The sequence below is a fragment of the Ambystoma mexicanum genome, chromosome 4p (genome assembly GCF_040938575.1).
Source record: "Ambystoma mexicanum isolate Mex_15411 chromosome 4p, UKY_AmexF1_1, whole genome shotgun sequence".
NCBI lineage: Eukaryota > Metazoa > Chordata > Amphibia > Caudata > Ambystomatidae > Ambystoma > Ambystoma mexicanum.
In genome coordinates this window covers 1159233812-1159246355 of record NC_090927.1, presented here as the reverse complement: position 1 = coordinate 1159246355, position 12544 = coordinate 1159233812, and the positions used below count along the sequence as shown (strand labels likewise).

The 12544-nt window shown below is 45.9% G+C and overlaps 1 protein-coding gene across 1 annotated transcript in view; it reads right to left on the bottom strand.

Moving 5' to 3' along the window:
* Positions 1 to 12544, bottom strand: part of CCDC170 (coiled-coil domain containing 170) — a 466382-nt gene that overhangs the window by 33249 nt on the left and 420589 nt on the right. The window contains exon 10 of the mRNA XM_069606775.1: positions 11927 to 12100. Within this exon, the coding sequence (XP_069462876.1) occupies positions 11927 to 12100 (174 nt within the window). The remainder of the gene's footprint in view (positions 1 to 11926; positions 12101 to 12544) is intronic.

Sequence of the window (12544 nt, the reverse complement as noted above, 5' to 3'; positions counted from 1 at the left end):
GAATTCATCTGACGCTTCTCGAAAGATGGGGAACTTGTGTAACTGCATCCGTGAGTCCTCCTTCCAGAGCTCCAGCAAATGCATCTGTACCCTTTTCATTTAGCCCCAAGGACACAAGAAATCAAAAGCTCTAAGGCCCTATGAATCCACAAAACAGTGTTTCAAGGCTGATCCATGAGAGACCCCAAGTTTGTTGTAGTGGTTCTACTCTCGATGGAGAAAGAATAACCTTCACCTGGTTGGTAACAAGTATTGCCCAAATGAAAGATTGTTTGCACTAGAAACAAGTGTCAGCTTACCCTCATTGACCAATAGGCCTAGTGTCCAGGGAATAGGCAGAATGTGCAGGAAGGCATACTGAACTGTCTGGGGACGGGGAGCCTTGCACCAGAAAGTAGTCTAAAACAGGACAGATGCGAATCAACTAGGGATGAATAAATGAGACTGCTGCCATCATAACATCTGCCTGGTTTAAAGGCGGGGGACAAATGGTAGATGGAGTCCACCTGGCACGTACCACCGACTTGTGTCCTGCTCGAGCGGACAGAAGCCATTTATACATTTTATTGTGCCCTTTCACAGAATGTTCAAATCTCAGTTCCTACCTAAGCTGTATTGCAACTCAAAAGAGATTGCAATATATGTGATCTGCAACGCAAATTGTATCGATGTTGTTCATTGCAACTTCGCACTCCACATTTCTAAAGACTGTTACTTTGAGTAGAACTGGTTTTGCACATGAAAAAAAATAAAATAACGTACCTGGGTCCCCGGCGAGGGACGATGGAGGCTTGAGTCCCCGCACGGCTGGAGGCTGCCATCGTCCCCCACCAAGGACAAAGCAGCCTGAAGGTAAGTGGGGTTGGGAGGGCAGGGACAGGGAGGTTAAAAAAAAAAAAACATACCTGAATCCCCAGCGGGGGAAAAAAGGGGCCTCCAGCCGTGTGGAGGCTCGGAGCAGGGATGGCCCTGCTTCGGGCCTCTTCATTGGCTGAGGGGTTGCCACGCCGCCCGCTGAGGATAAAGCAGTGGAATCCGAGGAAGTCCCGGCAGGGTAATGCCCCAGCGAAGACCAATCAGAATGGTTCTTCCATTCTGATTCTCCCTCGCTGGGTACTAATAAAATAAAACAAATATTTGGCTTTGTACTCAGCTAAATGCTTGACAACTATTCAGCATTGGGCTAAAAGCTAAATCTGCTATTCGCACTCGTGGAAGGGCGCTCAGCCAATCAGGTGGCTGGAACCACGGGCGAGAATACACAATCCCCACCCGCTGTCCCAGCCACCCGAGGCCCTCCGCCGGGTGGTGCTTTTTTCACTGCGGGGAGGCAACAGGCAGACGCTTCCTATTTCCTCCCCACACCCTCCACTTACCTGCAGGACCAGAGCATTGTGCCTCAGTCCCTTTTCCATTTGGCGGTGGACATAGTATTTTCATCGGGAGATGGGCTGCGCTAGCAGCACAGATCTCCCGATGAACCATTTTGAAAGCCATTCGCACCCCAGACGTCCCACGGGGTGCGAATGGCTTTCATGCCCTGCCAGGAGGGTTGACATGGCCTTTAACAGCCCGAGCTGAGGCCCGAGCTAAGCTCGGGGTGGCAGGGCCGTTAAAGGCCATGTCCGCCTCCTGGAAGGGCATGAAAGCCATATTCCGTACACAATCTACAGATCTTTCTTTGTTACGGTGTGCATTGTGACCAATAAAAAGAGCAGAGTTAAACTTTCATTGCTCGCACAAATAGGTTTCTTACTGAATCACTATCACAGACATAAAAGCATGTTTATGTTTCCCTACGAATCATAAAGGGCAACATAAAGAGTACAATTAAGTTGTTTAAATAAAAGATATCCATCCTATACAAAATCAAGAGAAGGAGAGTCTGGTGGATTTTTTCTTCTCAAAGCATAAGGGCGCATGAGAGAAACAGTAACCAAAAGTTTGCTTTTGTGTCTTAATCAAAACGGAGTTGAGGAACCGGAACTCCGTGGTTATAATCACATGCGACCACGAAAAAGCGAAAAGTCCTAACAAAACAGTGTAGTATCTGGAAATTGTCAGGACGCTGAGGTTGTTCAAAGGGAAGCCCAAACAAATAAGGTTCCTCGAAAGGTATATTCAGTATCACAGATATGTTGCACATTTAAAATGGTGAGCATGCTTTTGCTCCAAAAATGTTATTTGCATTTAAGAAAATGTGCCAGGCTTGCATTCCATGAAGAGACGTTACCTGGCCTGGGCTACCCCCCTGTGCCCCTCTCCCCCTACACCCCTCACCCCCACCCTCCAAGGAGGAGAACGTGCTGAGAGTACATGTTTTCCATTTCCAGCATTTGTACAGTCGATAGATGGCCGGTGTTGAAAGGCTTGCGAGTTTCATTATTTACTCCTGAAAAGTATATGACCGTTAGATGGAGCTCTAAGCTTAACTTTCACACCTTTAGGCGGATGTATTAAAATTAGAACTGTTCATATATTTCTTATCTCATCGTAATAAAAATAAATTACGAGTATTTATTAAATGAATGCCAAATAAATACAGGGAAAAGGTTGATGGATTTGTTTATACTGTTTGGGTTTTAACTTGGGCACTTTTGTGTTGATTGGGCTGATAGTATTTTATTTAGGCTAGTTAATTTAAAAAAAAAAACTTAGGTTGATTGTCTCAAGTAGTGCATATGAGGTGGACCTTGACATTACAATATGGAAATCAAAGCAATGAATACACTTTGTCTTTAGTTAACAAGCAGGCAGCAGTGCTCTTGCGTGAACCTTCTCCCCTTCTTGCACTGATCTCCTCCACATTCCCCCTTCACTCTTCTCCCTCACCTGTCCTTTGCATGTATTGCCATGATACGCCCAGGTGCTCACATCATATGGCGTATATTGCTGCAATAACTCTTGATGAACGAAGTCATAACATGTGGCATCAGTGCTGCAATACGTGCCATATGATATGAGCACCTGGGCATATCATGCCAATACATGGCAACTGCTGGTACTACCTGGCCATAAGGTGGCAACAGCAGACTAATGATGAGAGTACCTGAGCATTTAATGGCGTTGCTTAGCTAGTTCACACCCAATGCCTATACAAAAAGCCACAACTACTGGCTTTGCGAATACGTGTTTTCTGTTGGTGGTATCATGGGTGAGGGGGAGATTTGCCCTTCTTAATTGTCTTCAATTCCCTCATACTCTCCAGCCCGTGCACTGCTCTTATTAAAGAGCGTGGAAAAGGTATGAATGGGTGGGGGGAGCGGTGCTTGCACACAGCATATAACACTGCAAAGGAGTCTCTATGAACAACTGGGTGTCATAGGCGTGTTCTGGGAGTGGCCTGGAGTGGCACGTGCATGCTACCCCTGGAATCTGTTTGTCCAGCCCAGCTGCCAGGAAAACAATGAGGTGGGCTATATTAGCTCCAGGCAGGCTAGGCACAGGCAAAAAACCTTTTGGACGATCTGCTCCACTTTCCCCTGGAGGAGCGAAAAAAAGACGAGCGATGCTGCTGATGGGTGCCGAGGGAATGTGCCGTCTCTGTATCTGTTTTTATGGCTTGGAGGGACTCGTCGACAACCTTCCCAAACAGATTCTCGCCATCGAAAGGCATGTCCTGACGAAAGTTAGTGGCCTTCAGCCATCCCTGCTGACAAAGGCAGACTCCGTTCCCCATCTGCCAGAAATCCGTATCGGCGATGTCCACTGCCACCGAGATGGCTTGGTCTGACACCACTCCCCTTCCTGAAAGAGGGAGAGAGCTTCCATTTTCTTGCTGTCGGGGTAGAACTCCAGGATCGGGACAGCTTGTACCACAGCTCCCTGTTGCACCGGGCCAAGATAGCCAGGCTGCCTCGATTGTGGACGCCACAGTAAAATTACCTTCTTCCCCATAGCGTCTATCCTCTTCCCCTCGCAGCCAACACTAACGAATTCGGTGACGGTTGAGACATCAGGCACTTGGGCGCAGTGTCCGGCGTCCTGCACTTCTTCTCCAACCTGTCTCGCTTGGCTGGAGCCGTGCATGGGTTCTCCATGAGGGTCAGGCCATCTTCCCAAATGTCGTTGAGAAAGGGAACCGCCATGATTGTCTTCCTCTTGGATTCTCGCTGCCGATACAAGAACCCCTCCTTCTTTGTTTCCTTGGGGCGCCAGCTGGAACAGCTCGGAGGACCTGGACATCATGGAGTGGAACGATCCCACCTCGTCCGGTGGAGAAACTCTATGAGGAGCATTCAAATGTGAAAATGCATTGTCCATCTTCATCGGTTACTGTGGCCATCTCTGTACCAGTGTCTGTATCTGGGTCTGCTGGAGGAGTCGGGTCCCGATGTGGTGGCGGAGACTGATGCGGAGGCATCGGTTCACGCTTTCTCTTTTTACATGGAGGCTAATCAGGAGCCTGCGGCGCCATGGGAGCAGGTGCTGGTGGCAACCTGTGCTGAATCTCCATCACAAGGGCATGGAGAGTCAAGAGAAGGTCCACGGAAATGTCCCTTGGCTGAAGATGGAGCAGCGGAGTGCTAGTCCCTGCGCCGCCCCCATTGTCATCGTCCTCGTGGACCGCATGAACAGACTCTTGGTCGTCCATAGATGAAATGTCCATGGGTCGAACGTCAACTTTAGAGGGCTGTTTTGGGGCCTCTTTCCTGCCCCTTTTTTCCTCACTGAGGGCCTTGAACCGGTGTCTTCACCCCCACCCAGGGGTACTTGCAGCCTTCGCTGATGCCTCTGCAGTCGTATCCTGCTGTGGGGTCAGGGGCACCCTCTGCACTGTAGGCACCACCCTCGTAGGATCGGCTCCCACCGCTGCAGTGGTTGTCAACATAGTTGTCGACAAAGTGGCTGACGAGGACTTTGGCTGAGCCTCAGCAGCCTGTTTGGGCTGCACGGCCTTCTTCTCATCCTCCGGCCTAGGTCTGTCTGACTTCTCCCACAACTTGGCCGGGGTGGATGACTTCCTCTCTCAGGAGGAGCTCTATTGCCAGCTGGCTATGGAGGCGAACAGTGATGGTGATCGTGGCCTAGCCAACCTGGCACCTGCGGTGCTCCCAGTGGACTCAGTGGCTCTTGCCTTATCTTGGACCACCACAGAGGGGGCGACCTCAAAGGACTTAAAAGAGCGCTCTTCGGACCGGCCAGTCCTGGGTGAGGCATGCCCCTACTCAGAGCACGGGCAGGGACCTTGTTAGAATTGAGCCATGCAGCCAGCCTGAGAGGCTGTCTGACACAAAACACACAAGCAAGGAAATAAACAAATCACACTCTCCATGCCATCTCAGGGATACAAATATCCAAGTTCCACGCAACAAATGAAGGGTAAACATAACAGAAAGCTTCTTTTGCTTACCATGACAATTTCCAGCTTCAGATTTGCATGCTATGAGAGCAGAGTGACCCAGACAGATGCAGGTGAAGACAAAAGAGCCCTCCGGGTGAAGAAGTAGACTTCATACTTGTCTATGACAGCTCTAGATTTCAAGATAGTGGCAGGCCTTCAGATAACCTCAGGCCTGCCCCCTTATAAGTCACATGACCACACATGGTCCAATCACTTAACAACCCAGCCCACAGTCCACCAGTGTTCTCAATAGCACTAAACACCACCCTAGGAGAGGGAGACCCTGGTATAAAAAACTGCAGATCAGTCTCGCATTGTGGGTTGTCTGAGTAGGAAATTGGAGGAAGGAATTTGGCAGAGGGTGGCGAGAGAGGAGTACAGAGACAAGAGCAAGCAGAGAGTGCTGAAGGCTGGAGGGGGAATTTTAAATAGGCTGGAAGAAGTAATAGTTACCATCAGAAAGAAGGAGAGTTCTAGCAGGAGAATGGAGTAAGAGAGGTGTTGTCAGGTGGAGACTAGGTTGTGGTGAAAAGAGGAGGTTGGAGAAGGAAAAGGTTGTTTTCAACAGGAGGAGGGGAGATTTATTGAAGACTGGTGAAAGCAGACTATTAGAAGAGAGATGGAGAGAGAAGGGCTGGAAGGCAGTTTGGGCAAGAGCTACCATCAGGAGGTCACCCAGGAGAGAAACGACATGGAGGATCTTAACATTTGTGACATATATGAAGAAGCTAGAGCGGGAAGATATGAGTACTATATCTGAGGAGGAAGAGAGAACAGGGAGGTTCCAGTGGACCAGGTTGGGCCACAGCATAAATCAGAAAGTGTGTGAGGAAGTATAACAGGGTGCAATCTCACCGGGGGCTAGCTTATGCCTGAAGCGGTTAGAGATGGGGTGTTTCAGGGACTAAGATGGTATAGCAAGGAGGTGGTTAACAAGACAATAACCCACCATGCCTCAGAGACTGGAAGAGGGGGTTAGTCCCGGCAAAGCGCACAAAAGACTTGACCTGCTGGAGATTTGCGGACTGAACCAAGCCTAGAACACACCGACCGTGGGATGGCTCCCTGCCCGTGTAATTAATGAAGATTCTGAAACCCTTAGAAACTAAAAGCTAACAACAAAGACCAGGGTGGACTATTGGACACTCTAACCAGGGACTGTTGTGAGAGACTTTGCTTTACGATTTTGCCAAAAGACATTGGGCCTCATTACGACTTTGGAGGTGCAGTAAAAAAGTTGTGGCAGTTCCATTACTGCCCCATTTTTGGTACTAGCAGAATTACTAGTTTGGAGGTAAAGTGGAGGATTCACCTCCAGCAAAATGTCACAGGTGAAACCTCCTCTTTGCCTCCAATAATCAGCTTATTTCAGCGCAGACTGACCACTTGCAGTCACTCTGCCCTGAAATCCCCATGTATGCCTTATGGGCTCTAAAAATGGGAACTAACACCACTTGTAATCCCATGGTATGCCCAAGGGACCAAGTATCGGTAACCATAAATGATTTTGGTAGTAAATCAGTGGAATTTCGGCGGATTTGCCAACAAATGCGGGATGAGTGCTATTCATTTGCTGTCACTCGTATGGGCGTAAATTATGTCTTGTTACTACAATCCACTAGTGTGTCATCCTCTTATTGCATCCCGTCTGGCTACTCTTTCACACCACCTTTTGATGGCAACAGCCTCTGGCTTTCTTCTCTGGAAATAACGTGCCCACTTATCTTCTCCTCTTGGGGTAACCTGGTCTGCTCACCCTATTCTTCACCTGGGATTCTCCTCTTCCACTTTCTGAGTTTTCATTTTCACTCCTCACTTCTCCACACTCGGGATCATCTTCATTCCTCAACTCTCCAGGTTTTCTCTTTCACTTCACTTTCCTCCACTATCCAGATTTTCTCTTTTGCGCCACCTTCTTCCAATGTACGGGGTTTCCAGTCTGCCTCCTCCTAACTCTTCTGCCTCAATCCTCCTCATTCAGCAACTCCGCAGCTCTCTACTATTACACCTCGCCATACTGCACTCAAAAACTCCCTTCCACTGATATCCTGGGAGGTGATCTTCATATAGGGTTTGGACTAATAAAGGTTCTCCCAGGGTGGCTGGAAAGGTCAGGTGTTCTGTCTGAGCATACTCAGTTGCAGGGATGTTTTCTGGGCCTGAGTGTAGGATATAGGTCTTTAAATAGATCAGCCACCATTTTAGATTATTTCTAGTTGTGGAGCTGTAAACTGCAGAGAAGCTGTTTATGTCTTCACTCTCAACTTCTTGCACAGACGTTTGGAAAAACATTTCTCTTGTATTCTGTGGCGCGTGGTGTTTCTCCAATTGATTTCATTGTGGGGGTTGGCTGCAGGAGAATCTGTCCACCGGAGTTGCAGATGAAGAGAATGCAAATGTACCCTTCTTTTCCCTGTAGTGTGGGGAAGAAGTGGAGTTCTCACTGTGTATCTGGTTGTTAACAGGGAACAGTTGTGCTTCTCCCTGTCACCCTGGGTTTTGGAAGCGACGGGTGTGGGGGGGGGGGGTCTCCCAGAATTGTCTTCTTCAGAGTGGGGAAGGTACTTCTGTGGGCTGGTTAGGATTTCCCCATTGTCTTACTTTCCTTGAATATGTAGATATGTTTCCTGGATCCGCTCTTGCTTATCTATAGGTGAGAAAGAGGGATTCTAGGCAATGCAGTGTTTCATTGTTTGGTCCTTCAAAATGGCCAGAGAAACTGGGAAATGTTCTTGAAGGCCCTTCTTGGTATTGTTGGCCTCGAGAACCTGGTGATAACATGCCCACGTCCTTCTGATGATGATCATTAGGTCAGTTGGTCACAGTCAAGTGAGTACTGACCTAATTGGATGTGCTGTATACCCTATCACATGTAGTATTTGAGATGACCAATTCATATACTAACATACATTTTGCTTTTGAAAATATTGCATGATTTGACTGCGCAGTTTTTATGAGAAAAGGAATATGTAGAATTCCCGTTCAGTGGGTTGTTTAAAAATGGTTGTTTATTTTGTTGTTTTTCTTTTGATATAGTTATCTGACAAGGAATACATCTTTTCAAGTTGTGCACCCATTATATGTGCATATCAAATAATTTGAGAAGGCGTATTGAGGTTTTCTTTGTATGAGATATGTGTATTACACAGTAATAATAACAAAAGTATATAGTTATTACATGAGCACATAGAATAGGAAAGAGATAGAAGTAATAGCTAATGCTGTTTACCTAACAAGGTATAATTAAGAAAGAGACATTAAGACGCTATGCAGAATAGTATAGCCCACAGTTTGCTCTGCTTTTATAGTTCCATACTTTTGTTCAGGCAACAGCTCTTGCAGATGGGTTCTACATTCCTATTGGTCAAATATATTCGGTTTCTGATCCAGAAATTACATAATTACAGTTTAAAAGAATTAAACTAGATGAATTTAAATATAAGATGACACTGTTGTATTTGGGTACAGCTCTTGCATCCTCGCACCATTTTGCAAACACTACATTTCAAGGCATTATTCACTTGCTGACTATTTGTGCTTCCAGGATTTATTCTTAAAAGACAATCTGTGCACCTGGCTCTATGCTAAGCTAGTATTACCGTATCAATTAATCCAGGAGCACTTCATGAATCCCATCCTTCTGGGGCTTTAGGGTGGATCAAGTTCATATCCAACAACAGAGAAAAGGCATTATAGAACTCCGATGCCTAATTTAGGAGGGAGATGTCTTCTGGGGTACCCCGGGCATCCGTAAACAATGTTATTTTGTCCGAATTTTTGTGAGAGAAATATCAATTTTAACATGGTTAAAATAAGCTTCCATTTGTGTAAGGTGTGATGGGTGTCTATTGTGTACCTTCTGTCCTATGCTTTATTGTGGGAACATTTAGTGGGCCAGGAACCTCCATGAGCTAGCCCCATATGTGGGCAGTGGAAAGTCACATGCAGGATCAAAATGACTTGCTAAAAGACATGCGACCTGGCGCAATACATGCACTACCTCCCTAACACAGGCTCAGTATGATACAGAAGCTGATCCTCACTCAAGTTGCCATAACCACTATCAAGGATTTACAATGCTCACAGTGGGTCCTGCTGCCAACGCAGCTCTGCCGAGGCCCACTACGCAGCTTCGCCAAAGTCCACTAAAGCTGGCACGCATGTGCAAACTCATGCAAACAAGGAATCCAAAATGGAGGATCAGCTTTTTATACCCATGATCAATCCTCGGCATAATCTCCTGGAGAAACATACGCTATAGCTTCATGTATGGCCTTGATGAAGTTAATGAAGCCTGGGGCCACCAACGCTAGCATACACAAGCAAACTCTACCAAACAAGGAATCCAAAATAGCAGATAAGCTATTTAAAGCCACAATCCATCATCCGTGTGAATATCCTGGAAGAATATATGCTACACCTGAGGGGGAAAAACAATTACACAGTAACTTATCGACCAACAGAAACCACAATGATATACAGGACAGACACTTCCACCAGGACTGGCCATAGGGGAAAAGTCACCAAATTCTAAAAGGGAAATTCCAGAAAGGTGAGCTATGGGTATTTAGGTACGGCTGTGGCAGGTGTTTGAAATAAGTTGGTGGTACTGGAAGAAGGCTGTGAGAGAAGCTTTGAGGACAGCCCTTCTCTGTGCTTCTCACAATGTACAGGGTGTCAAAAGCTACCTTAATGTCGACACAGGCCAGAAATAGCTGCCCCATTCATGTTGCGCATCATGCCTAGTAAGGGCAGCCTCAGGCATTAATCATTTAGAAGCCCCTTTGTGCCTCAACTATTTTGTTCCCAGACTTTAAAGGGTGCGCCAGCCTCCCGGCAACAGTTTGCTAAAGCATTTGAAGACTACACTAAGGGAAATTGGGCTATAGTTGCGTACAACGTTTCTGAGAGATTCACAACAGCTAAGACATCATCCACTAGTCGGGACTCTTCTCCAGGCTTAGGATTCAGTTAATGTACGTACAGAGAACAGAGCACCAGTTTTTTAATTTTTTTATTTTATTGGACATTTGTATGGCACCTATACACAAGTGCACCACAATTTATGGCCTGTGAAGGCATCACGAAGCAGACACAGACAACAAATTAACATTTGTGTTATAAACCTTTATTAACTAAAAAAGCAGGGTGGAAAAAGGCTTAACTTGCCCTGTGCTAAGGTGGAATTCCCCTACCTAGAGGGAACTACGGATAGTCTGTGTCAGGAAGTCCAAGCCTGTGTCGAAAACCTATACTTGCCTTCACATCTAAGTGTATACAATGTGTAGGGATGGCAGCATCAAAATAAGTAGTGTTCAAATATAAGTTGAGAGCTTCTTCCACAGGGCCCCCTTCCCAAAGTTCAAAATAGTCCACAATGCACACAATGCACAGGGTTTCCCTTCCCCAAGAGTTCAAGTCTTTCAGCTTTCCAAAAACAACATGATTTCTTGGGACTATTCCCAGCTCTTCTGATTTGGTTACCTTTCACCTATTCACATATACAGTTCAGTTCCTTGACCTCAGATCACACAAGAGTTTCTTGCTATTTAAACATAAGCATTTTTATAGGTACTTTCAGTGGCTTTTTCATACAATGGTGCACTCAGTTTAGGCACAATTGTCGGACCCCACGGTTCACCCATTACAGGTCACGCAACCGACACCCCTTACTGGCTTCCTATTCATCAACACGTTGTCACTGCTTCAGCTTGACAGTGTTGCTTGATTCATACTTGTATCACATCCTTGTGATGTTGTATCGTGGTTTGGTTTGCCACCATGCACTTGTTGCACTTTCATAAATTCTCCTGGCTCTTGCCAATGCTTGTTTTCTCATATCATACAGTTCCTTATATTCTCTTGGCTCTTGCCAATGTGTGCTCACCAATACTTGATTTATCAAATCACACAGCTCCTTAAATTCAGGATGTTTCACAAACTTGCTTTCAACCAGATCAGTATTCAAAAGTGCTTATTCACATTTTCATTCGGATCAGTATCCAAGAAAATACTTGCTTTCATTCAAATTGGTATTTATTACTAGCTTTGCATGCTCGCCTGCCATCCCTATGTCCCCATTGCTTTGGTTGACTCACTGGTTGGAGCTTGCAGCATTCGAGCCTCCCCCAGGGTCAGAATCCAAGAGTGATAGCCTTTCCCTGGCCACCCGAGAGGCGTATACATGGAGGAAAGAATTGAGGAAGCCCTCAGGTTACTCAAAGTTCATGAATGCTAATTTACAACATAAAAAAAAAATACACCAACAATTAAGGGACATCTTGCTGGATGCAAGAAGTGTCCAAATTCATTCAGAAGTTATTCTCTTGTACCATGAACCATTTTTAACAGAAACCTGCCTTTTGTAGACTTCAGGTGGAAAGAAAAACAAACATCATCCCTAAGAGCAGTTTTGAGGGATTGATGGTAAACTCAAATTAACCAATTATGCACTCAAACTGAACCAAAGACTTCACAGTAAGGTATTGCTTACCAGGTACAAAATAGTGAAAAATGCAGAAAAAAAGTGAATAATAGAGATTTAACGTGCACATTTTAGATTTAGTAGCAATGACATCCTACCTTTCTCTGCAAGTTGTGCGAGAGTGTCTTACTCTCAATAATAGCTTCTCCTTCCAGCTTGGCTAGTTGTTCGGCTCGGGCAAGGCACACTTCCAACCTCATATCAAAGCCAACATCGGCTGCAACACTGGTCAACTTCATCTTGTCCGAAAGCTGCTCCAAGAACTTTAGATACTGAATGAAAGAATTAAACAGTGAAAGTGTAAAATTCTCTCACTCAAATACAAAGTACATCCTTAGGCCAGACGACAACATTTCCAAAATTAATGGTATGATTGGTACCAGAATAAAGCAATATGTACCTGCTAATTGATCACGAAAACCTTCTTTAAAGTATAAAATAACACTTGGCATAGGATTTGTGATTGTATTATTTTAGGGGTGGGACACACCTAAGCACTGTGTAGATTGCTGGGAAGATGAATGGTAACGATCCTCTGTGGGCCTCATTCCGGGTTTGGAGCTAACCATGGAGTAATTAGCTCCATGGTTGCCTCCGAAACCGTCCCAAATCCGGCATGGTGAATGGAGTAATTACCAGTCCATTCCAGGGTTGGAGGGACCGGCAATTCCCCATTCACCTTTTGCCCGTCCCCATTCCCATTTCTGCCCCATAGG